This window comes from Nannobrachium achirus (genome assembly GCF_963921795.1).
Source record: "Nannobrachium achirus genome assembly, chromosome: 20".
Taxonomy (NCBI): domain Eukaryota; kingdom Metazoa; phylum Chordata; class Actinopteri; order Myctophiformes; family Myctophidae; genus Nannobrachium; species Nannobrachium achirus.
In genome coordinates, this window is record NC_137827.1 from 39,321,842 (window position 1) to 39,349,071 (window position 27,230).

Genomic DNA, 27,230 nt, shown 5'->3' on the forward strand with positions numbered 1-27,230 from the left:
TGAATGTGACAGCTACAGAAGGTGGCTAAGGGCCCTCGCCTTTCTTTTGGATTATTTACTTCAAATCCTACTTGGACACTAAAAGGCTTTAAATATCTTCAATTTGAGACTTTTGAAATGGGCTGCTCTCCGTCAAAGGGCAACAATTTTGGGATCCTAAGGGGTAGGACACTGCTGCCTGGGACCCAGGAGTGTCCTGGAGAACCTCAGTATGACGATGGAGAGGGTGGGGGCTCCGCAGTACCAGCAGAAGGGGACCTCAGGGAAAGGAAGCCAGCTGGACCGGCCCACTGCGCTCAAAGGGAGCCCCCTCTCACACCGCAAAAAAAGAGAGTGTCAGTTTCTGAGCTGGCTCCAGAAGCAGTCAACTTGGATAAACACGGGATGGACAATAGTCGAGTGACAGCAGGAAAAGAAAAACAAGGGGACAAGCAGGATGCAACAGACAAAAAGACCGCCAAGAAGCCGAAGAAGAATAACAGAGGTATAAAACCACTGAAAAAGAAAGAGAAGGAGAAAAAAGCCACACTGTCAGACCAGAAAGTAGATTTTCCAGAGCCTTTGGTAAAAGCTCACCAAGCTGCTTACGCCTTTTTGAATCCTAGTATAAATAAATATGACATTCTACTGGGTCTTTTGGAACAGGCGACCCAAACTCAGGATAACCTGCAGCCTATGGTGGCCTTCATGGTTCTACGATACGAGGAAATCAACAGGGCCCTTGAGGGAGTGGTAGATGAGGGGGAGAGGCTCCTGAAAGAGAATGGGGAACACCTCGCTTGGCCGAGCCCACTGAAAAACCTCTCTTCTTCGCCACTCAAGATGGACCCTATGAATAGTGAACCCCCGCCAGATTTGTTGCAGCAGCTCCTCCAGTATACGACTCAGAGAATGCGGAATGTGGGCCAAACTGTTGGTGGAATTGGAGACTCTGCTATGGAGGAGGCCGTTGAGTACTTTGCGTCTCTTTCTGAGCTGCTGGATGAGAAGCTCAAAGCAAAGCACGCAATAGAGGCCAGGCTAATGCGCCTGTTGACTCGAATAGAAGCGGCCTCGCTGCGCAAGCCGGGACCGGAGGATTCAGCTCTCTTTAGTGAGGACAGTGGTATTGGGGCTGAGAACGAATCCCTGGCTGGCTCTGAAAGACGCCATAGACGTGGGAGTAGTGAGTCTACAGGGACAAATAGGACGACTCCCAGTCCTATGAGATGCAACAACAGAAATATGAGGCAAGGAGCATCAAAGCCAAAGATTTCAAGCAAAATTAGCCCTAGTGTTTCCCTAAACTCCCTAGATTCTATATGCACTCTTAGAGCTGGGGACCAAAAAGACACAGAGTCTCTGTTGGGATCAGTCTCCTTAGATGATGGGGAAGAAGATGCTGATGAGGAGGAAACAGATGGAGACACCGGAGACAGTGAAGTTTGTGTTAGGAAGCGATCAAACTCTTCACCTGCTAAACCAGAACAAAAACCTTGCCGCCTGCCACCAAAGCGCATAGAGAACCCTCAAAACGTAGAGATGACATTGAAGATGAAAGACGCTATCAGTGGACGGATACGGTTTGTCCCGTCACAACATGCCTGTGCCAAAGCTAAGTTAACAGAAAGCCCCAAAACGAGCAGACGTCAGTGGGCAGAGGATGAGGATCGACCCCCAAAGAGACCCCAGACAGCAGCTCCTGTTCGCAAGGGAGCCGGCAAAAAGAACCCTGTGGCCAAAGAGCGGCGCACGCGCTCTACAGAATCACTGCGGAGCAAAGCAGAAGATCCCACTCTTCTTGAATTAGAGAGAACCCAGAGAGTTCTAAGTCAGAGGATAGATAGAATGTGCAGACAGAAAGAGACAAACACAAGTAACAAAGTTCCATCCAAACAAAGTCAGGGAAATTCCCCTGTGCAATCTATAGCAGCCAGTCGGATACATCCTGCACTGGAGAAGAACAGTCCTCAACCTATCAAGGACAAGGCAGGCCTCATGAAGCAAGGCAACGGAGAACAAGAAGCAAACAAAGATGCGGGAGAGGATAAGAAAAAGAAAGACAAAAAGAAAGCTTCTAAGGGTCCATTGAAAGTCACCCCACCTCCGAGCCCACCTTCATCACGCCCATCTTCTGGGCTTTCCAGAGGTAGAAATTCAGTCAAGAGACTGATTGATACTTTCAGTCAGGGTATAGAGGAAGGTATAGAGAGCCCCAAAGTACTAGGGCCTCTCAAAGGCGTGCGAAGGTGCGGCGTTCCTGTGCTGCCAGGTTTGGGAAACGTAGAGGCCGCACTCAGCAGCAGGATAACCAGCTGTCGAGCTGAAACCACATCAACTTATAAAATGGAGGACATGGATCTGGCTAATCTTCCGCCGCCACCACTGGAGGTGTTACTGGACAACTCGTTTGAGGGAGCCCGGAGTATTTCCGCTACCGAAACAGACGAAAGGGCTACCAATGCAGGGAGATCGGCTGTTGGGAAGAAGGCCATGGTGTCACGACTGCGGGCCTCCGTTCAGTCTGTGGCAGTACTGCCAAGCAAAGGGAGCCTGCCCCAAGGTTCTAGAGTTGTTTCCACCATGACAGATTACCAGGACACATCTGCTGAAGCACATAGCCAACCTGACCTTCAGCCAGAGGTTGACTCAGACGTAGAGCATGCTGCTTCCCTGTATAAACAGTCCAGAAAAGTCATACACCTGCAGCACTCGTCAGACTCTGCATTGGACATTTCTTCTTTGTGCTATCACGTTCCAACACCAGCTCCCAGCCCAGCAGCATCAGCAGAGGAAGAAGACGGCAGTTGCCGTCCGGCCCCTGGTTCTAACAATTCAATGTGTACGGTGCCTCCCACTTCAGTATTTGTTAGCCAACCACCTTCTACCCAATCAACATCTAGGGTCCGAATGCTACCATCCACACCTTCTACTCCAAGCAGCTCACACCGAAGACTTCCCAGTCCCCATGCTTTCAGAAACACGCCCAGCTCTTCGACCTCAATCAGCCCCCCAACCAACCGGAAACTCCCTACACCACCACCAGTTCAGAGGATGTTACCAAGCTCACCTGTTGCAAGGCAGGGCTTCGCAAATGTAAACTCGCCATCCTCCAACTCTTTCAAGGCACCCTCTCCACCAGCTTCACCTAAAGTACAGAGACGAAATAATTCAAACACAAACTCTGTACACTCTTTCTTCAAGGCACCGTCTCCACCCGCCTCACCTAAAGTACAAAGACAGAATATTTCAAACGCGAACTCGGCCCCATCGTACCCTTTCAAAGCGCCGTCTCCGCCGGCCTCACCTAAAGTGCAAAGATGGACACGAGAGAACAGTGGGGAAGACTCATCTACTCGGCTCAAAAGTAACGCTCGCTCTGTCTTCTGCCCTGCCTCCCCATCGCTCTTCGAGGCACAGCCTTGTCCACCTCAGGCATGGGCCTCCACTGGGGCTTTCCCACGGCCTTGGAGAAATCAGGGCAGGCTTCCGCCATTTGTCCGAGGCCCCCAGCCCTTCATCCGGCGCAGCCATTCAGATCGAAGGCCAAGTCTGACCCTGCCACTTCGACCACCAAGCAACTTTTCTGTAGCAGAGATGTGTGGAAGTGAGCCATCTATAAATACACAAGGGTGAGTGTTTGACAGTAATTGACACACATGTATACTTTGTGGTACGACCGCGTCAAATGGCAAAAACTAAAAACAAATGCATCATGTTTTAATCAGCCATAGAATTATGCATATCGTCATTGTATGAACACATTGCACTGCTTGTGTGTTTAATATTATAGGCTTACAAATAAAATGGATGGCTGCAGAACACAGTTCCCTCTAATAGTGTTTATTTAGTCTTTATAACATTAGGACATGCTCTCAGGCCTGAGTGATTTGGTACACTACTGTATCAAACATCTGTTTATTGTGATTACATTTCTAAGTATAGTTTGTGTGTTAGCAATTTGTGTTAGTTCGCGTGACTTAACATGAGCTTCACTGAGATAAGCAAAGGTGTTAAAATATGTTGTTCATAATGACTTGTGAAGTTTCTGAAATATGTTGCTGAAAATGCTGTGTCACCAGGTTATTGGATTACAATGCCAGCAAAATTCTCAGACTCTTAGGTAAAGTGAAAGCAATGTAGAGAGAAAAGACAGGAGGGTACATTTGATTTGTAGTCTATTGCATCAGAAGTGCAAGGTAAAACGCATCAACACCTTTATGAGTTGAAGCTATACATACGTTGCACAATGTAGGCTATTGTTCACTGAAGAATAAGTTAGGCCTTGCAAGTCTGCATTTATGTTTATTGCATTTACTGTCAGAGAGATTGTCCACAAAATCATGCCGCTGTATGATGTGCGTTTGGAAAGAAACTGTATCATGTGGTCCCCTCAAATGGAACCAGAATGATTGTGTCTTTTAATGTTTTAAATGGCCTTTATACAGGAATGCCAGAAAAGTCGCCCTCTTTCAAAGTCGCCCCAGACTTGTTTCCCAACGGGTCTGTGGCCTTAAGCTAGATGCAGATTAGACTAAAATCAAATCTGTGCTTCTAGGGGACCCTGGAACAAAAAAGTTTGCAATAGGGGTCCATCCGTGGAACAAAATATTTTGAGATGGGGGTCCACGGCCAAAAACACATTTTGGGGGTCCTTAACCACTGATAGGCACATTCTACAAATGTCTTCTAAATCATAACAATTTTCTGAAAAAAACTTATGTTGCCATCAGTGTTTCCCAAACTTTGTCATGTGAAGGACCCCCATAATGATATGTATTTGGCTACGGACCCCCATCACAAAATATTTTGTTCCAGGGACCCCCAGAAGCAAATATTTGATTTTAGTCTATTCTGCATCTAGCTTAAGGCCACAGACCCGTTGGGAAACGAGTTTGGGGGCGACTTTGAAAGAGGGCGACTTATCTGGCTACCTTATACAGCTGTACTTCAGATTTATATTCTGTGTATTATGGCCAGAGTAATATAGACTGACTACGCTGGACATTGAGGTTTTGGCATCTGTTATGCTTCTATGGTCAACTACACTGTATATATTATGCTCTTCTTCTAAGTACAGTGCAGTTGACATTAACCGGCTAATCTGTGACTCACCTCCAAGTGGCACACACCCACCTGACCCATTTGCTGACCGTATCCTCTCTGTCATTTTCATAGGCTGGAAGATGAGCCCGCAAGGGAGGAGCTGTGGAGTATCCAATCGGATCTCAGAGCTAAAGCACGTTCTGCTTCGCACCCAGACCTATGCGTTGTGGGTCAGGCCTTACACCTTGAATGAAGGAGCCAAGGAAGAACCAAGGAGGATTATGGATTAGCAGGCCTCTCCAGAGATTTAAACTGTTGTTTTTCATTTAACAGAAGAGAGGAACTGCTATTTCTGTCCTCTGTGCTCTTGGGGTACCACCAACCCACTGTGGTTTCTCCTACTGTTCAGATGTAGCAGAATGATATGCATATCTGCAAAATCTACACTACAGTATACATAATATACAGTATACTGCGTATATACAGTGTGTGTGTGTGTGTGTGTGTGTGTGTGTGTGTGTGTGTGTGTGTGTGTGTGTGTGTGCGTGCGTGCGTGCGTGCGTGCGTGCGTGTGTGTCTACATGTCCTGCATGTTTAATGTTTACGATGTCTTACACTCCTAATTTGGTTCCACGAAGAGATTATAATTTAAGTGAATCAAGAATGCCTAAAACAGGAATGCGTTTAATTAAATTGAAATCATACTGTTGAATAAGCAGACTTTTTATTCAATTTTATAAACTTTTTTTTTATTTTTATTTTTTTTATTTTTTTTATTCAAATGGTATTCTGTTGACACAAGAAGCTTATCAGTATTCTTCCTCTATTTACAGTTCAAATTGATCAAATGCAGAGTGAATTAACTATACTTCCAGGCATGGAAAGTGTTGGCTTTGGATTGGAGTTGGAGGGAGTTTTTGGTTATGAAGAAGGTCAGAACAATAATTATGAAGGTCAATGAGGGTTGTTGTGAAAGCAAAAACAATAATGTGTTTACACTAGCCTAAAGAGATGTAAATTCTCTGGCTTTATTTACTAATGTGTATATTTGTTAACAATATCTACAACTTCTGAAAAAGCATTCTTTGAATTCTCAGTGTTTGTTGATGGCTTTTATTTTTTACCTTTTGTTTGAAATAAAAAATGTACACATTTCTGCATCCTTGATGTGATTACTGTTACTATGTATAGGTTAAACTGATAATTCATTAAGTTTATTATTATCTTATTTCCCCTTTACCTCAAATGTTTTATGGTAATGAGCGGCTTCATACTGTGGCCACATTGTGTTTTCCAGCTCACATAGTGTTATACAGGCAGGCATCTATTTATAGGAAATATTTAGGCGAGAATGAAAACTCTTCTATTCCAGTAAGTTGAAACTTGTATTACTCAAGTCAGTTGTTACACATAGAGTTGATTATGTTTGCTGGGGACAAACTTCAAAGTACTACCATGGCCATGCATCTATTCCAAATGGTTCAAGAACAACAATCAATTTACTTTGGGTATGCTGTGTATAGGGCATAGCAGTGGACGTAGTTTACTGGTGCCACTAAAAGATCGGCCATTAATTTTTCCCATAGAGCTATACAATCATATTTATATCAATTATTTTAAGCCTAGAATCAAGTCATCCAGGATCCTGGTAAATCATGACCATGAAACCTTTGATTCTGTGGAGAAACAAATGAAAACAGCTAAACAAAGGGTATTTATATCATATCATTATATACTAACATTTTCTTTTCACAGAATCAAAGATTTTATGGTCATGATTCACCAGGATCCTCGCTTGATTCTATGCTTAGGGATTTACAAAAAATATTTATATCAATTATTTTAAGCCTAGAGTCAAGCCATCCAGGAAATTTGAAATACCCTAGTAAAAATGTTACTAAAGTAAAGTACTTGAGTTTAGCCTGGTGTTTGTTCCTAAATTGGCTAGGACCTGTGAAGAGTTGGTACATACTGTACTGTAATGAACTGTAAAGCTTGGGGATATTCTGTATTATGTTTCCATTTCCTTGTTCCGTGCAGCTAAGTTCCTGCACGCAACCAATCTTTGCCATTGAAATGTTAGGCCCCTTAAATCCAATGTATTGTATTATTCCAGAGAATATCGGCTATGTCTAAAACAATACCATTATCCCTTTTCACTTGTCCAGTGTAATATGATATACGGTATACTTTATCAAACAAACAGTTAGGTTCACCTGCGAATGCTGAGAGAAAAGATTAGAAAGATGTGTAGTACGTCAACAATTCTGTGGGAAGCCAATATGATGTTTTGCTATATTCGAATGTTTTGAAAATGTCACCTATAATGACATGCCCAAAATAGGGAGGCCAGATTGAAAGTGGTTAAAGCAAGAGTATCCTCATACCATGTCATCATGAGACGACAGCCTTCAAGGAGCCACCTGCCACATCACTCCCAGGCAGAGAGCCAAAGGACAGTCCTGTCTGTGTGCTAGAGAAGGGGACCAAACAAAATGATACTACCTCATACAACCTCTGCTATGCTTCTTACACAATCAATTCAATTACTCAGCTAATTAATAAAGATAAATAGTTCTACTGGGAGATTTGACTACATCGATCTGGCCAGACAGTAAGCAACCGATTACAGAGAAAGAATAATTAGTAGGCACCGTGAAATCTTCAGTGTTAACTTGCAAATAGATTAAATGAAACACTGAGGGTTTTACTGTGTACGAGTGCAAAGCTTTCATTTCAAATTGGAGGAGAAAGTTGTTAAACTAGAGCGTGCAAGTTTACGCATGCAAGGATAGTGTTCTTTCTATGTCGCACCCTACTTTGTTTGTTGTCACTTCTGGGAAGGAACAAGGAAACAGTTCTGTCTGACAGAAACGGCATTGCAGCAGAGGTATGGTGGGATTTTCTTTGGCAAGCTCAACAACCTTTCTCAGAAAAAGATTTATCTTGGTCCAAGAATGACATTATACTCTGCATTGTTTGGCAGTTATCTCAAGGAAGTTATAAATCCCTTACTGTCTGGTTTGCCAGCATCATACAGTAAGTCTCAGTAACCCTTATGGTTAATTTATTGTCAGCAACATGGTGACATGTGAACTTGTAGATCTGCTATTTTTGGTGTGCGACAACCGTCGACTTAAGTATAAATCCGGCTTCATCATGCAGAATTTGATAAACTGAAAACACAGCATGTGAGGCTGATGTTGCATAATCAAATAGCCCTATGAACATGAACGTTTGCTTAGTGATTGAGTTACATTTATTTTTGTATTAAAAACTACAACAATTACCTTCTAAAAATAATTAATATTACATTTTCAGCTAATAAAAAATAGTATTGTAGCAAGAGCGTGAAATTTTAAAAGTCTAGTCACTAACCATTGTTAGTGTGTTGATTTGAAATGTTCAGTTACTGTATATACTTCGCGACTTTGTTGCAATGTTTGGAAAGGGTGTTATGAGCTGGTTATGATTGTGTGGTTGAAGTCAACAGGTCTGAGAAGTGACAATAAAAGGAAATGCTGAAATGGTACAGTATCACCTCTATTAATCTGAAAACAAACATGATTGTTCTGCACTGGTAGGGTATTGATATTGTTATGTGAGTTACATGCTGAGATATAACAATGCTGATGTCTTCCCTTTTGCTGCCACCCCTCCAATGGGGCTGGTGGGTCCCAAATATTTACTGGTAACCAGAACCACTCTCCAAACATTCAATGACTGGGCATGTGTTATTATTGCACAATGACATTGCTAACAATCAATTTACACAGCTGTTCTTCTGTAGGATTGCTTCATTGTTTAGGAATGGTCACATTCATCATTCATACCAGGTGCAGAAGGGAATTGGACAGAAACTGGATTCAGGCAGGATTATGGATGTAATGTGGTATGTCTCACCTGACAAGCAGATACAGGGAGCAGAGAAACAGTTTTCTTTTCTATAGTGCACTGAGTTTTGACCAACAAATGACACTGATGTGTTCCAACTGTGTTGTGAACTTATATTGTTAAAGGTATATTTCACTTTCAAAATATAAACAATAAATGAAAAAGAAAATTGATGGAAAAATCACGGTCCCCTCACGCATTAGAAGGACATTCTAACGTGTGAGGGGCTGTAATTCATCCATTACTTTTAAAAATGTTTTTTTTATTTGAAAGTTAAATATCCCTTTAATTAATACAATAGCTATTATTAACTGTCTGCTTGTATGAAATGCTTGCCATAATATGGGTCACAGCTTTCACTACACAGTAGCAGGACATGTCGTGCTGAGACTGCTTGCCCTTTAGGTGACCCCCTGTCTGGTCTTTTATGTGCTATGAGACTATAATCCATTTCCTGGAAGACAATATGTTGGGGAAGGGTGCTAACAAAATCACTCCATAAGACACCACACCACACCAGAAGCCAGAAATGGTGGAAAGGTTGGACTTGGGGTTAGCAGCAAACCCAGCCTGTAAAACACCTGCAGAAACCAGACGAAAAACTATATTATTAATACCCCATGTGGGAATAGTGATAAGAATACAAACGATGAATTGATTGTAGAGTATACTATTTTGAAAAGCCTCTGAATAGATAATGAAAGCACCTCAGTGCAAGATCTCTTTCTTTTATCACTTATCAGCCCCCTGTTTGGTCTTTCTCTGGATTATTCACATTCACTCTGTCCACTGTCCTTCTGAGGTGCTCAGGCTACAGTGGTGGATGTCTGCTCTTTGGCATCACCAAAAGAAGTCTGGGTTTCCGAGGCTAGCTCTTTGGTGACCAAGAAATGGCCAAACTGATTTGGGTTTGACAAAACCGACGATGTACCAACTACTTTTTTGGGCTAATGTATGCCAGGTCTTGTAAATGCAGGTTATCAGGCAGCAGTTAGCTCAAGAGGAATAGTGGTTCAAATTTGCCTCGCAATCGTAAGGTTCCTTCCTGGTTCAATCCTGGCTCCCCCCGGCATAGTGTGTCAGTGTCCTTGAGCGTCCTGGGCATTTGTGTGTTGCATGTCACCTCCACATTTCAGCCAATCAGGTCCAATGGAGCTGAAAAAAAAAAAAAAAAAAAGAAGAATAAACTACAGGAAGTTACATCCAGTAAACTGGGAATGCATTCTGAGTCTGACCAGCAGACAAATCCCTTTCCATGTTCAGTCTAGTGACATGTTGACTGTTCTCCACTGGAGGGCGAACTTGGTCCACATTCACCTTTCCTACGTTTCCCAAAATACCGTAGAGAACACACACACAAACAACGAAAAATGGAACAGCGTTTCATAGTAAGTCGTGTTTGTTGTTGATAAAAATGTGTCTATTAAGATTAAGAACGGTTTTTGAACAGGTTTTAAAAAGTGTAAAGAGGAATGCCTATGCCTTTTACTAGAACAGGGGTCTTCAACGTTTTCAGGCCGGGGACCCCCAAACTGATGGGGAGATGGAGCAGGGACCCCCTTCCACCTCGTAGGGTGGGGGGGTCGGGGCTACGACATATTTTTTATTTTAAACATGTACAAGTTACAGCGAAGTTACCACTACCATTTCTAAACATACTACTTATTAACTGAGAACCAATGTCAATAACATCAACAATCTGTCAATTGCATAGTAATCATGTATTCAAGCTATTCAAAATGGATAGAATCATGATTTATTTTTTAACATAATGTGAAAAAAAAAAAAAAAAAAAAAAACATTTTTTGAAATCTTTTTTTTTTTTTAAGCAATAATTTCGCGGACCCCCTGCAGTACCTCCGCGGACCCCCTAGGGGTCGCGGACCCCCTGTTGAAGACCCCTGTACTAGAACATTTAGATGTGGCCTTTTGGTCCGGTCCGGGTACTAACGTATAATTTGTTTTTCTCTTCAAAATAAAACTCGAAAAAGGCCAAATTCCCATTTTTAACTTTAAAATGTAAAATGAAAAACAGAAAACAGGACCATAGACCGTTTTTCTAAATGTCTGTAAACATTGGAAATCAGGTGGAACCAAGTTGAAAAACGCTCTGTTTTCCTTTAAAGTCATTTGTGTTTTCTTAATTTCCCTTCAAAAACAGAAAACAGAAAACAGAACACTGACCCCCGTGTTCCGTTGTTATATTATCCATCTGCACTCAAAGTCAAGTGCAAAAGACGGCTTGTTCCATAGTTCGCTTTGATTCACCGTCATTGTCAATGAAACCAACCAAAAGGACGTGGCGGAGGACCTTCAAAATAAAAGTCACGCCAGCTGAGCTACCAGTCCAAGCGCCAACGACTTGCTGCGTGTCTCTCTCCCATTTTCTGTCAGTCTACTCTCCTATCAATAAAGCTATAAAAGCCCCCAAATAAAATAAAAATAAAAGTCACATGTTTGAGGATTGAATTGAATTATAGACCCTATAGTTATATTATTTTAAGAGCCATATTAATTAATAATTAGGTGGGGAATTGTAGGCTTAACCTATTGCATTATGCCAGTGGTTCTCAACCTGTGGGTCGAGACCCCCTGGGGGGGGGGTCCCCAAATTATTTCGGGGGGTCCCCAGATGATTAACCTAATTGTTTTTCTCTCTCAACAAACCAACATAAAGTTTAAGTGTGAAGCGGGTTTATAAAATGACAATTTAAGGACTTTCTAATACCTCTAAAATGACAAATTAAACATTGGCCAAACTGTCAAATATTAGAAAATTTGAAATTGTGAATATAGCCGATTTACATGCTCACTGAGCATGTAGATCTGCTATTTTCACAATAGAACTGTGTTATACAAAATGTAATGCTTCAACTCTTAGTGCTCGTCAGGGTGGGGGGGTCCCCAGTGAAAATATGATTATTTTGGGGGTCGCGGCCTGAAGAGGTTGAGAACCACTTAATTATGCAATATAGGCCTACCTTTCCCCTTTTAATTGCTCTCCTTTTTGGGTAGGTAGGTCATATGCAATTTACTCATGACCTACCTACCCAAAGACATCTAGTAAAAGTCAGCAGCAAAGGCTCCCATAACCCACCTTAAAGGTCATATTTGGCATGTTTATGTATAGGCTATATAAGACACCCTAAGGGCGAAAAGCGCCCTCGCCCTAAAGGGTGAGGTCGCACAAAACGGAATTCATTTGCAAGTGTGATTCGAGTTGCGGTTGGTTGTTTAAGTTGGACAAAATGTGGACAAAATATTTTCCAAAATATGGATATGATGTCCATATATCAGGGATCTCCATATATGGGCAGGTCAGCTATAGACATTGAGGCATTTGTAAATGAATTCTGTCTTGGCCATATATGGAGCTTCCATATATGGGCATTGCCAAATATGGGTCAACTGAGGCGTTAAGCTGCCTTATGCACACAAACACACGCACGCACGCACGCACACACGCACGCACGCACGCACACACGCACACACGCACGCACGCACGCACGCACGCACACACACACACACACACACACACACACACACACACACACACACACACTCTCTCTCTCTCTCTCTCTCTCTCTCTCACACACACACACACACACACACACACACACACACACACACACACACACACACACACACACACACACACACACACACACACACACACACACCACCACCACTCACTTCACACTTTTTATTTTATTTATTTTTTAAATAGAGATAAAGATGGATGGATGGATGGATGGATGGGGGACGGACAGACAGACAGACAGACAGACAGACAGACAGACAGACAGACAGACAGACAGACAGACAGACAGACAGACAGACACCACACACTTGGAGAGGTGGGAACCTGGACATCTAGGAACTAGGGACATGTGGGCACTAGGGACCTGTGGGCACTTGGAGATGTGGGCACCTGGACAACCTGGTACTAGGGACATGTGGGCACTTGGAGAGGTGGGCACCTGGACAACCTGGTACTAGGGACATGTGGGCAATTGGAGAGGTGGACACCTGGACAACTGGGTACTAGGGACACGTGGGCACTAGGGACATGTGGGAAGTTGGAGAGGTGGGCACCTGGACAACTGGGTACTAGGGACATTCAAACGTTTCAAATGTTCTGTAGAAGTTAATCATGTTCATTTTGTCACATGATAAATGTTTTGCACTTATACATAGGACTTTTCCCAAACATCATGAAAGCAGAAAAACATTGTGAAGCACTGATCAATGACAAAACTTCGCATTTAACGGTAGAGCTATAGATTTTAAATGTAATTTAAAGGTAGGCCTATAAAGGGCCATTCACACTGAGCAGTAGCAATATAAGTATATAACAATAAAAAATATAGTTTTTAAATCGTTCTAAGCCAAGTGGATATATGGCAGTGTTATCACCAACTATATATATATATATATATATATATATATATATATATATATATATATATATATATACAATGGTGAAATATAGTTATAGTTATCTTTATAGTTATGTGCCCAGTGGGAAAGGCGCTTAAGCACGATTATAATTGCGACCGTACGGAGCATTTACTATCAAACCCGTCAGAACCTTGACCGTCAGTGGGTAAGTAGATAGGTAACACCTCAATGTCTATATCCGACCTGTTGTGACATCACATCGTTGACTCATTGACCAAGGCAGCTTAACGCCTCGATGTCATAGCTGACCTGTTGTGACATCACATTGTTGACCCATATTTGGCAATGTCCATATATGGACGCTCCATATATGGCCACTTTTCGCCCTTAGGGCGTCTTACTGCCAAAGATGACCTTTAAGGTGGGTTATGGGGGCCTTTGCTGCTGACTTTTACTAGATGTATTTGGGTAGGTAGGTCATAAGTAAATTGAAATTGCATAATGACCTACCAGTACCTACCCAAAAAGGAGAGCAATTAAAAGGGGAGTGGTAAGCCTATATGTATATTGTAGTATAATGCAGTGGTTCTCAGTCAACCTTTTCAGGCCGCGACCCCCAAAATAATCATATTTTCACTGGGGACCCCCCCACCCTGACGAGCACTAAGAGTTGAAGCATTACATTTTGTATAACACAGTTCTATTGTGAAAATAGCAGATCTACATGCTCAGTGAGCATGTAAATCGGCTATATTCACAATTTCAAATTTTCTAATATTTGACAGTTTGGCCAATGTTTAATTTGTCATTTTAGAGGTATTAGAAAGTCCTTTAATTGTCACTTTATAAACCCGCTTTACACTTAAACTTTATGTTGGTTTGTTGAGAGAGAAAAACAATTAGGTTAATCATCTGGGGACCCCCCAAAATAATTTGGGGACCCCCCTGGGGGTCTCGACCCACAGGTTGAGAACCACTGGCATAATGCAATAGGTTAAGCCTACAATTCCCCACCTAATTATTAATTAATATGGCTCTTAAAATAATATAACTATATAGACCTATATAGCTATATATCACACAAACACGTTTGCTTCATCTGAAGCTACCCTATGGTATGGAAGCTACAGGCAACCAATTAATTGGCAAAGTATCCTGACAGTAAAATCCTCAAACATGTGACTTTTATTTTTATTTTATTTGGGGGCTTTTATAGCTTTATTGATAGGAGAGTAGACTGACAGAAAATGGGAGAGAGACACGCAGCAAGTCGTTGGCGCTTGGACTGGTAGCTCAGCTGGCGTGACTTTTATTTTGAAGGTCCTCCGCCACGTCCTTTTGGTTGGTTTCATTGACAATGACGGTGAATCAAAGCGAACTATGGAACAAGCCGTCTTTTGCACTTGACTTTGAGTGCAGATGGATAATATAACAACGGAACACGGGGGTCAGTGTTCTATTTTCTGTTTTCTGTTCTTGAAGGGAAATTAAGAAAACACAAATGGCTTTAAAGGAAAACAGAGCGTTTTTCAACTTGGTTCCACCTGATTTCCAATGTTTACAGACATTTAGAAAAACGGTCTATGGTCCTGTTTTCTGTTTTTCATTTTACATTTTAAAGTTAAAAATGGGAATTTGGCCTTTTTCGAGTTTTATTTTTAAGAGAAAAACAAATTATACGTTAGTACCCGGACCCCTTTTGAGGTCACAATATCACACACTGCTGCTGCTGCTTGCTGCTGCTCTAGCAGAAGCTGACTAATCGCCTATGCTAATTATACACAGCTGGTTTCTGTTCTATCTAATAGTCTTGCCCCCTGCAAGCGCACAATGCACATCCAGTGATGTTTCTAAGATAATCTTCTATAAGTAGGCTAGTACAGTAGCTGTTTGCCTTCCTCATTTGTTGTTTTCAAGCTGTGCGTAGGCTAAAGTGTGTGAGGAATTGCCACATATTTCTAAACTAAAATGTTAGTCGACATAAAGCAACAATTTGGATGAAAAGCGGCAGCCCAAGGCAGTTATATTGAACGTCAAATGACACTATCACTTGAAGGACAGGACAATGAGACATTTTCATAGCAGACATTTTGGCAGGTAAGCAGCTCAGCTGTCAATGCTGTCACACAACTTGGTCATGGATCCCTGCAAGGCATGATGGGCTCAGGCCCGAGGTCCTATGGCAGTCTCAGCTGTTATAGTGCAGTGGTTCTCAACCTGTGGGTCGGGACCCCCAGGGGGGTCCCCACATGTTATGATGATTAACTCAATGTGCAACATTTGTTTTCTCACTCAACAGTAAACAAACCAACATAAGGTGTAAGTGTATAGAGGGTATCTGCACATTTCTAAAGTGACAATTTAAGGACTTTAATACCTCTAAAATGGCAAATTAAACATTGGCCAAATTGTCAAATATTAAAGGCTGAAATTGTGAAAATATCAGATCTTCCCCCCAGATCTGATATTTTCACAAATTTAGAACCGTGTTAAACAAAATGTAATGCCTCAACTCGCAGTGCTTGTCAGGGTGTGGGCTGTGGGGGTCCCCAGTTAAAATATGATTATTTGGGGGGTCGCGGCCTGAAAAGGGCCCCTGCCCAGTTCATGGGCAGGGGCCCATGAACTGGACAGGAACCCTGGCACTTGGCATGGGTGACATACTTTTTTTCTACATTCATTAATTGGTGGTAGCATAGCCAATTACTCAAATTAATGATGTATCAGAAACGTGTTACCCACGAATGAACAGTTATTTTTAGCAGTAGCTTTAGGACATGTAGCATGGATGCACTGACATATGGTAACAGGAAATCAGTGATGACCATTGACCACGTCACTGACATTGCCGCGTTTGATATAAACAAGTCTTGTAGGCTATAGGTTATACGAAGCTATTAGCGACCAGTAAGACTCCCTAATCGGGAGATAAGCGGCAAAAATGGGTTTTTCCAAAATCTTTCTGATCCATGTTGATGACATGAGTGTAGACATGCTGTGTAGTGATTTCCGTGATTTTAGGGTAAAATCTGTAGGAGCAGTGTCCAAAAATGTGTTTTTAAAAATCGGCCTGAAGGTGGTGCTATATGGGACAGATTCATGTTGATGGGATGAGTGTAGACATGCTGTGTAGCGATTTGCGTGATTTTAGGGCAAAAACTGTAGGAGCAGTGTCGAAAAATGTCTTTTAAAAATCGGCCTGCAGGTGGCGCTAGAAGAGGGCCATGTGAGAAATGAGGGGTGGGGTCTCCGCGTTGCCTTGGCGGACGAATAGGTACCGGCCCCGGCTCTCCCGGACGCTCCTAGCCCGAGTTACGGCATTTTATGTGAGCTGCAGTGGAGGGGGTCCTCCACTGGGGGTGCCACCACTTTTGCATCCGTTCTGGAGCACCAGGAGTGGGTGGTCCCCAGGAATTCCCCGTGAGCAGCCCCGTTGGGGTGGTCATTTGGTCATTTTTGCACATGTGGTCATTTTTTACACCTGGGGGTCCCCCAGGAACCTGGGGGTCCCTGGAGCTCCGGGGGTCCTTGGAGGTTGTAGTTTGCCAGGTAAGGAGTGTGTGTGCAAAATGTGGCATGGATGGGGCAACGGTTGTGGAGATATGAGCAGGGCAAAAGTGTGACGTGTGACGTGTCACTCACGGAGGGACATTTTTTTACACCTGGGGGTCCCCCAGGGACCTGGGGGTCCCTGGAGCTCTGGGGGTCCTTGGAGGTTGTAGTTTGGCAGGTAAGGAGTATGTGTGCAAAATTTGGCATGGATGGGGGCAACGGTTGTGGAGATATGAGCAGGGCAAAAGTGTGACTCACAGACAGACAGACAGACAGACAGACAGACAGACAGACAGACGGACAGCCAGTGGAGGTTTTGGTAGTAAATGCGACCTACGGTCGCAATAATGAGAATGCATGCCTGCCACTCAGTTAAAAATATATCTGAGCTTAAAGGGAAAATAACTTTTTTTCTATCGATTATGATTGAGACTTGAATTCATGGATATTTTTTAGTTTTTGTCACATTCCTAAGCCAATAATTTGATGACCAGCTGTGGATCCCTATGGAGACACAAAGAGCCTGCTTTGTTCCCTATGGAGAAAACAAAGAGTCTCCTCAAATTATTTGTTTAGGAATGCGACAAAACAAAAAAAAAACATTTTGGGTGTGAACTATCCTTTTAACAATGTTTTCCCATCTGAACAGAAATGCACGATGGATTCTGCAGGCCCAGTTTTGTCCTGCCTTTGGGAGTCTCCAGCGCCAGGTCTTACCAAACTATAGAATCTCCATCTGCACACAGATATTCTTGTCTGTCAAGCTGTCGGCATCATCACAGCTTTACAGCTTTGAAGCCTGGTTGACGTTCACGAACACTCTGCCAACACATCAAGTCACTGGAGCACTTCCATGTAGGATGCCTGCTGCAGTGCCTCCTGGGAGTCGAGGTCACCTGGCATGATCATACCTGTGCCTCTTGAAATACCTGCAAAGACCACCTGCAGAAGTATCGAGGCCACGATGACGAACGATATTAACATTTACACCGTGGCTTATGGCTCAGCAGGAGAGCAGAAGAAGAGATCCAAAGACCATACAATGCACTACACCGAATGCACTGCCATCAGGATTGGACTGTTCCGCCATCCAATAACTCACCGCTGGATAGAAGTCATCTTCAGATTCGATGGACAACTACAAGCAAGCAAATCAAGTAAGTAAGTACATTGAGCAAGTTATTATATTATGTAGGTGTTTCCAGTAGGTGGGCTTCTGAAGCCTGAAGCTCCAGGCAAAAGGGGGCCTAATCTTTCTTTGCAAGGTAGCTAGCAAATAGAGCGAACCCACCCAGCATGCATGATGATAAATGTACTGTATGCTTTATGTCACATGCACATTGGAGTGGAATCCCACTGAGGGTCATTGTGAATCACGAGAGACTTACTGTACTTGTTCTAATTTAATCCATAACATTTATACAGTCTGAGAGGTGAACTTCCATTTATTGTCACGCGCAGTCGTACGCACACACACACACGCACGCACGCGCGCGCGCACGCACGCACGCACGCACGCACGCACACACACACACACACACACACACACAGCAACTACGCTATGACTCATTATGAAACAAGTATACCCAATGCAAAAAAAACATTATATCCGATAATATTGCCCACCGTCCATACACAAACAAACCTGCCTTATCTTCTACATAATGAGATGTGATTAATTTCCCTACACAGGCGCTCTCCTCTCTAGTTGGCCTATAGCCCACCAAACTCTCTGGTCCATTGGGGTGAGGTAAAACATGACCAACATGCATTAATGCCTGTCTCTTATCAGGCCTTGTGTGTACACAGGTCTAGTGTAGACATGGTGGCAACCAGATAACACTATCTGATAACCATTATGTGCAGTTCAAATGGCCCAAACCTGGAAATGAGCTCCAAATGGACTGCTCTGAGTGTATCAGGGGATAATGGCCTGGCCCTACACCGGTTAGCAGGTCAGATGTGCCACCCAAGTCCTCCTCAACACATATAGGATTGGTTTATTGATTGATTGATTGATTGATTGATTGATTGATTGATTGATTGATTGATTGATTGAGTGGCTAAAGGTTCCCAGTGTGATAGATATTTTAGATGTTTTTATCTTTCTACTATAATAGACAGGTCAGCTCCTGGTGTTGTTTAAGCATGTCATTGATAGACTCTCACACCACTGCTTCTACAGATTCCTCTTTTCACACATACATCGCTGCATTTCCCCCCTACATTCCTAGCTGCTTTCCCTGAACGTATTGTACGTGCACGATGTACAATTAAACAAAACAATAATTTAATGCTATGACGCGAATTACATCATAGTACGTCCATTATAAACCTTCCGGCCGAAACACAGACTTACAAATAGTTCCACGCGGTGCAGTGTACTGATGAGTGTAGTAGGCCTACTGTGTCCCCTGGTGGCAGGAACAGTGTAGTGCAGACATTATGATCTTTCCCAGTACGGGACAGTAGATTATCTTTCCAAATTCCCAAGATACACGTCGCACAGCAGCTCCGTAACGTTACGTGTTTGTGCACAGACATACATTTCTCTCTCTCAAACGATAAAGTAACAGACAGAGGGGGCACCACGAGAGAGAGAGAGAGCGAGAGAGAGAGCAAAGTAACAACTGTCTGTCTGTTCATTTGTCTTTTTGCTGATATTGCCAGAAACACTGCTGTGTCTTCAATGACTATGATCAAATGTGAGCGCCCGTTAGGGCGCGATTTCTAGATATGAGCGGCCGCGTCAGCGGCCGCGATTTTCTAGTATTTATTATTGATGTCTATGAGAGCTGCTGTAACACCTTAATTTCCCCAACCAACCAACCAACCAACCAACCAACCAACCAACCTACCTACCTACCTACCTACCAACCTACCCACCCACCTACCTACCTACCTACCTACCTACCTACTGTACTTACACATACCAACATACCTACAGTGCATACCTACCTAAAGTACCACTCACCACTGAAGTGCCATTGAGGAAGGCACTGAACCCCCACATTTTCCAGTGACGTGTGAATAAGTGTATGATGATGGTAACAAAGATGGATGCATGGCTACATTTATTATTTGAGAAACTATTATGTTGCTCTTACTGATGCTACTGTGAATAGCATGAATATACGTACAGTCCCAAGTGCTTGCTCCATTCCCTTCAGAAGAATAACCTTGTATATGCTCTTCTACTGCTCTCCTACAACGAAGTAATAACATGTCATAAAAATCCAAACACTATATCAGACACAATCAAAATGTCCATCCAGGCATTTATTAGACAGACTGCTGTTGTGGACAGGCTTTTAAATATTAAAATTGAGCTATAAATTCAAATTCACAATAAAATATTCAGCGTATTGTCAGCTGCTGTACATAAAACCGGCAAATTGTATTTGATATTCTGCTATTTTTATTACAACAATTTTATTTTTACATTTGTTTAAGCTGTGATTTCACTGAGAACATATAGATTCTTTTGACCGGGTGTTTATTTGTCAAAATATCATGCAGCAGGTTACTGTAAGGTAATGTAATTCATTACAAATTCATTGTATACCAAGATTACCCCCATGTTTTCATGAGGAGCCTTGCCAGCTATAAATTAAGCATTATATATATAAGTCATGATGTCAAACTCAAGTCGATACTGAGTGTGTTGGCTTCCATCAAACACGTATTTGAAGTGAAGGTCAATGCTGTGTGCTCTTGATAAATATACTTCCAAACAGTTGCTCATGCAGCACATCACATTGAAGTACTCACAAAAAGGCATCTATCGGCCTGTGTGTCAAGACGGGGATAATAGCTTATCCATGCAGCACCTTCAGGTCTCCATCTCAATGCCACAGTTTGGTTTATCACTTTCAATCTGTCATCTCTATTTTGTATATTTACAAAAATCTTTTAAAAATCGTCCACATTTTGTAAAAAAAAATAACACAAAATAGCAGATCTACAAGATTGATTGGCTTTTGTCATCGTGACACCATTATACAACAAAGTACAAAATACTATAACATTTTCAAACAATTACATACCTATTTCATTCCTAAGCCAATAATGTAATGACCAGCGGAATTCACCTTCATTTGAGTCCTATTGGAGACTCTGCCGGTCAGATCAAATTATTGTCTTAGGAAAGCGACTAAAACAAAACAGTCGCCATGAATTCAAGGCTTCATCATGGGGTGTATAATTGATAGAAAATAAGTCATTTTTTGGGTTAACTACTCCTTTAAGCTGTTACAGAAGATAGTTTTGAGAGTTACTGTCAAGGCATTGTATTGGCATTTGAATCTCTTAGACCCTCTAATATAATTGCCATTGCTTATTATGCCTTAAAATAAATCAATAATAAGTAGTTGTTGAGGGCAAAAGGGATCAATGTCACTAATACTGTTTCCTCAAACGCAAAGCTGTCCACACATCATAAGGGGGATTGATGAAATTACATTTTAAATGTCCATCTTTAATGCAATCACTGTTTAATGTAGACATGACAGCACAACAAGGGATGTATTAAAAGATCATTATACATGCTAACATGATTACATAATAATTATGCACCTTATTACCAGGAGGAAACTTCTAGCTGTTTGTTTACTTTATTGTCAGAGTCTTTCATTTAGATTGGTTGACTCTTGTTTCATAATCTATTGATCCTCACTTTGATCTCTGTCAAATAGGAACTGTAAACTTTAGATTTTCTCATATTGTTTGGGATCAGCTTGCTAAACTGAAAATGGAAGCCCGGGGGTGAATGTTCATTGAAATGCCATAGATGAGATACCATTCCTTTCCTTAACAAACAGTCAATGCCAAAATCAAGGGTGGCAAATGTTTTCGGAACAATCTACGCTATTTTCTGTAGACTGTGATCATGGTGTAATTGTGTATGTGTGTGGGTGTGTGGGCCCTTGTTTGAACTTGAGCTGATCAATCACCAAAGGTTGAGTCAAGACACTAGTGCAAATAGCTTTGCATTAGGTATCTATGTCTGAAAGTTTGCCTTACACTGAAGGGTCCTTGAGAGTTCATAGTCGTGTGAGGTAGGCTATGTACAGTACATTGTTGATTTTGTCAACTAAAACTATGATGAAAAATGTTTGTTGATTTTTTTCTTTTTGTAAAATCAACTGTAGATTTAGACTAAGATTTTATGATATTTAGTCGACAAAAACTAAAACTTTTCAGATGACTAAAATATAAAACTAAATGAAATTTTATTGAAAAGACTATGACTAAAACTACATCAAACTACACCCCGGCAGCCATTCTGGGGGCTGCGGCCCTCACGTTGAAAACCTGTGTGAGATATGTGCACTTGCACAACACTCTTGAGCAAACAAGGCAGCTTCCACCGGTGATATCAAGGCTGTAGAAATATATAGAAATATATAGCAGCGAGGCAATTGTAAAAACCGATGTAATCTCAGACAACTGCTCATGATGACACATCATTCAGTGTGTGGATCCTATCATCCCACAGTCCCTCAGAGAGCCTGTGAGCAAATATGAAAATGAATGTTGATAAAAATCAGGGAGGCTATAGAGTTTGTAGGAATAACGGTTGGTGCGGTTATGTGAGAGATGATGCAAATCTAAGGGCGGCAAGCAGTTGAGTGACTTAAGTAAGACTCCCTAATCAGGATATTAAGCGCCGTCAGGTTGGCAACCTCATGGTGGCGCTAGAAGAGGGGCATGTGAGAAATCAGGGGCGGAGGTTGTGGTTTGCCACACTTTTTTGTGATTTTTAGTTAAGATCTGTAGGAGCAGTGTCCACTGTCCACTAATATTAAGCGACTTTAAGCAACGCTACGGCAACGGCAGATGACAACGGTAACCGGAAATGATCAGTGCTCGATAGATCAACCTGCTATGCCGCCGTCGCAGCCGTCCCTACAACGGCAGAGGCTACCTTTCCACGTAGCGTCTACGCCTGCTGCGTGGCCATGGGAACCAAAGAGTTCAGTAAGAACAGGGGTGGGACCCCGTCACGGAAGGCTGTTGCTTAATGATTTTGACTGCTACGGCGATTACGTCATAGCAGCCGTAGTCCAGCCTTGCTTCGCGGTTGTAGAAACGGTCTGCTTAAACTGGCTATTGTCGGCAAAAAGCAGCCTCATGGTGGCGCTAGAACAGGGGCATGTGAGAAATCAGGGGTGGAGGTTGTGATTTGCCAGCCAATGAAAGCAGTTAAGTGACTTAAGTAATTTACAGTATAATACATGACCCATCGGTTACAGAAAATGACTGCCTGTGCAAATGTTTACATGAAGAGTACATTTTTCATAATGTATTTGCATATAGATAGTAGTCACCAATGTTTACATGAGCCAATGGCACAACAGGCTTCTCGCAATGCAGTGATAGAGCATCGGTCACCCTTATTTTAATGCAGAGCAAATAGTCACTTCCAATAGTACAAAAGGGTCCCTTAGCCTCAAGCTTCCCTCACGTCCTTTAGGATAAATGATGTATTTGTGTTGTGTAGCTATGCTATTAGTTCTGAGTGCACGCACGCACCTCCTGGCTTTTGTTATTCATTCGCTGCATCAACGCATGGTGTCCCAGTACAGTGCTGCGGCGCACTGTGCATCTCAATAGTTCCATTTACATTCAAAGACTGTAAACGGCTGGCCCTGGCCTGGAAGCAATAATCCCCGGGCAGTCTTAACTGTGTGGTCTCCCCTCTCTAATTAGGGCAACAGGGCTCGATTTGATGAATGCAATTAAGAGAGTTGATATTTTTTGGGGGGATTTAGACTGTAATCATGTACATGCATACCTGTACATTAACTGGCATGGCTATATGATTTGATGTTTTGTCACAGGCATGAGGCGTGTAACAATTATTGTTTACATTATTGAAAATCATGGTTTAAAGTATAATGCAATTATTTTTGCACTATTAAGGATTTTTTGAATTTTGACCATTGTTTCAGTAGTTTACACAGGGTGTAATAATTGCACTAGGTGGCAGTGTTAGCATAGATATTTATTTGTCTACAGAGCAGTGCCTCCCAAGTCCCAACCTTTGTCTTCAGGGATTTATTGAAGGCTACTGATAGTATTCTAGCCTACCAGTAAGTAAAGTCATCCCAGCTAAATAGTCTCTAACTAGTTCCTGATTAGACGACTAGAATTACAAGCACACCCAACACAAGGACAACAGGCAGTAATGGGAGCCTGGGAGGTTGTGGTATTCAGTGTGTTTTTTTTCCCCCCTCTGGACCACATTTCAAACAATCCTGAAGGACCACCCAACCTACCGGTATACCTCCCTACAACCTACATACAGTATATGTATTACAAAAGAAAGCATATCGCAGTACACACACACACACACACACACACACACACACATGTGCACGCACTCACACACACACACACACACACACACACACACACACACACACACACACACACACACACACACACACACACACACACACACACAGTCACACACATTATTTGATGAACTTATACTGTATATATACTATATTTTTGATAATTTGTATTTTGTCGTTCTTTAAGCATTACGGTAGATTGTATCGTCCACACGAGCTGTTGACACCAGCACTCTGGATCTCGTTGGGAAGTGTTGCTTGTGCCTGCAAAAGGTCAGGTAAGCTTCAGTGACACTGTTCTTCTCACCAAATGTCAAGGTGTCCCAAGAGGGACGGCGAGACAGACAGGAGACCTTATCTGCTGGGATAACAGCACTACTGAGGCAGGGCGCGTGCCTGGGGTCAATGTCGGTAGGCCGTTGGCCCACAGGTCATGTGGGGGTGGTGCTTAACATGATCTCTGCCTTATAATGCAGTGTTTCTCAAAGTGGATTCCAGGGACTCTGTGGGTTCCTTTATGGGGGTCTAAATGGACCCATACAAGTCTTTAACTCTAACAGCATACAAATGGAACCAAATGGACCCGTTAACCCAACGGGTCCATTTGGTTCCATTTGTATACTGTCAGAGTTAATGGGAGACCTTGACATTTGAAAGTTTGAGAAACACTGTTATAATGTATATTCATAAAGAGCTGCCTGACCAACTATATTGTCCTTGAGGGTCAGTAGGTGGTTGGCCACAGGTGATGTGTGTGGTGCTTAACGTGGACGCTGCATTATAATGCATTCACAGTGCAAGGGCTACCTGGCGAACTGTATTGCCCTTGACTTAGAATAAACACTTTGATTTGATTTTACACTGTGGCATCCTGACCCCTTGGCCGCCTTTTACGGACCCTTTTTCGCAGCAGTGATTCTGATAGGTAAAACACAGCTGAAGTTATAAACATTAATAGTGTGTGTGTGTGTGTGTGTGTGTGTGTGTGTGTGTGTGTGTGTGTGTGTGTGTGTGTGTGTGTGTGTGTGTGTGTGTGTGTGTGTGTGTGTGTGTGTGTGTGTGTGTGTGTGTGTGTGTGTGTGTGTGTGTGTGTGCGTGTGTGTTTCATTTATTTATTTTATGTGCCAGCATGCTTTTGAGTGACATATCATCTTGTGATGCAAATTGGTACACGTGCGCGCTCGCGCACACACACACACACACACACACACACACACACACACACACACACACACACACACACACACACACACACACTATATATTTACATCACTTGTAGGGACATTACATAGACTTCCATTCATTTTTTTGCATATGACCCGTGTGCATCAAGCCCTCACATTGGCCAGGAAGCACTACTCCCCACCCGAACACCATCTCCTCTAACGATCCACAGCCACCTTGAAGCAGCTTCTGTTTTCCTTGGCGGCGGCCCACAGGATGGCCCTTCACCAACTGGCCCCTGTGATTCCCCAGCATGTTGTAATCCCCGCCGAGGGACCGGCCTTCAGAACCCTTATTTCATCCCTCGGACACCGCCGGGACTCTCGCGCCTCGCTCAGCCACCCGTTGCTCCGGCATGTGTGCATGTCGTCGTTGTCGGTCATGGCTTGAGACCTTGTATGTCCCAAACCGTTGGTTTTGCATTCATCATTTAAAAAAACACTCAATAGTGGAAATAGCCGATCTACAAGCACACAACGCCTCGCGGCGCGAGGCGTTGTGTGCTTGCTGATCGGCTATTTTCACTAGTCTTGTGCGACTTGTCTTGTAATGATGAAGCAGGGCTTTACTTTACGAAAAATGTACACATTTGAAACTTGGAGATACAAGGTTTCTCCCTTCATGCTGTGCGCCAGCGTGAAGTGAACTGTGCTAGAAGCTGTTCCACCAAAACTCAAATTAAATTAAACTCAACCACAATTAAAGTTATTGCCTTCACGTGTGTGTAGTACCGCCAAAATGTCTTCTGCCGAAAAGGGTCCATTGAGTTGCAAATTAAGATCCGATTAGCCTTATTGTGACAATGTAGATCAATCAGCCCTAAGGACTTGGCTCAATGTGGTCTTAAGCATGCTCTGAAACTAATGCCAGACAGAAAAAAAATGCATTTAATTAGTGTAGTTGCCCTAACAGGCCCTAAGAGGGCAACCACACTATAGTACTTTTATATGGCTGACTTTCTTTCTTTCTTTCTTTCTTTCTTTCTTTCTTTCTTTCTTTCTTTCTGCGTGCGTGCGTGCTTCCGTGCGCGCGCGCGTGTGCGTGTGTACTGTAAATATGGAAACAAAAGAAAAGGTTACGCTAGCGAAATCATGGCATTTTCCTTGTGTCTTCTATATGGAATGTTGTGCCCAGAAAACAACAACTGTTTAGCTGTGACTCCCAATACTTGAATTATTGTGAGTAAGATTAATTAAGATGAGATAATGAGATGACATAAGCATGAAACACAGGCTGACCCTAGACATATGCAGTTTGGACTGGTGAATGTATGCATAAAAATACATGATATCACTTATGACTGGATATGATATCATGTCAGTCTCTTGGGATAATCTCCCAGCTTTTGTTTTTAAAACTGGGTGTTAACAATTGCCGAGATAAAGCTAAATAACTACATTGCATAACCAATCCAAAGTCCTTCATATTGGGATGTCGACAGGATTGGTTTCAAAAGCAGCATGCTTAGGTTGTTCTCACCACTGTCAATAAACATGTCAATCAATCAATGGCTACCAGACTGGCACAAAGGACTGTCCAAGTGGCTTTGATGCTGGGGATCGATGAGTCTGTGGTCTTCATCCCTTCTAGCACATCATAGAGACGATAGGAGGTGATCATCAGGATAGCATCCGACATCCTCCTCCTCTTCCCTTCCACAAACCACCTCTAGATTGCCCAGTTCACTGTAACTCCAACTACGGAGCTAGCCTTCATCACCAGCTTGCAAGGAAAAAGACATGTGCTACTATAGACCGTCCTCCACATTGAAGGACC

General features: G+C 42.6%; 2 protein-coding genes across 2 annotated transcripts in view; both read left to right on the forward strand.

The window, feature by feature from the left end:
* Positions 1 to 117: 117 nt before the first annotated feature.
* On the forward strand, positions 118 to 5,278 carry pcare1 (photoreceptor cilium actin regulator 1; the record flags this gene model as incomplete). Its single annotated transcript, XM_080751042.1, has 3 exons — positions 118 to 3,132; positions 3,292 to 3,611; positions 5,158 to 5,278. 3 exons carry the CDS (start codon positions 118 to 120, stop codon positions 5,276 to 5,278), a joined length of 3,456 nt encoding a protein of 1,151 aa, XP_080607168.1.
* Positions 5,279 to 14,665: 9,387 nt separating this feature from the next.
* Positions 14,666 to 27,230, forward strand: part of LOC308306144 (putative RNA-directed DNA polymerase from transposon BS) — a gene marked incomplete at its 3' end in the record, with an annotated part of 47,676 nt that continues 35,111 nt past the window's right edge. Inside the window, exons 1-2 of the mRNA XM_080751043.1 lie at positions 14,666 to 14,767; positions 17,522 to 18,029. Of these exons, the coding sequence (XP_080607169.1) occupies positions 18,003 to 18,029 (27 nt within the window). The 5' untranslated portion in view covers positions 14,666 to 14,767; positions 17,522 to 18,002. The remainder of the gene's footprint in view (positions 14,768 to 17,521; positions 18,030 to 27,230) is intronic.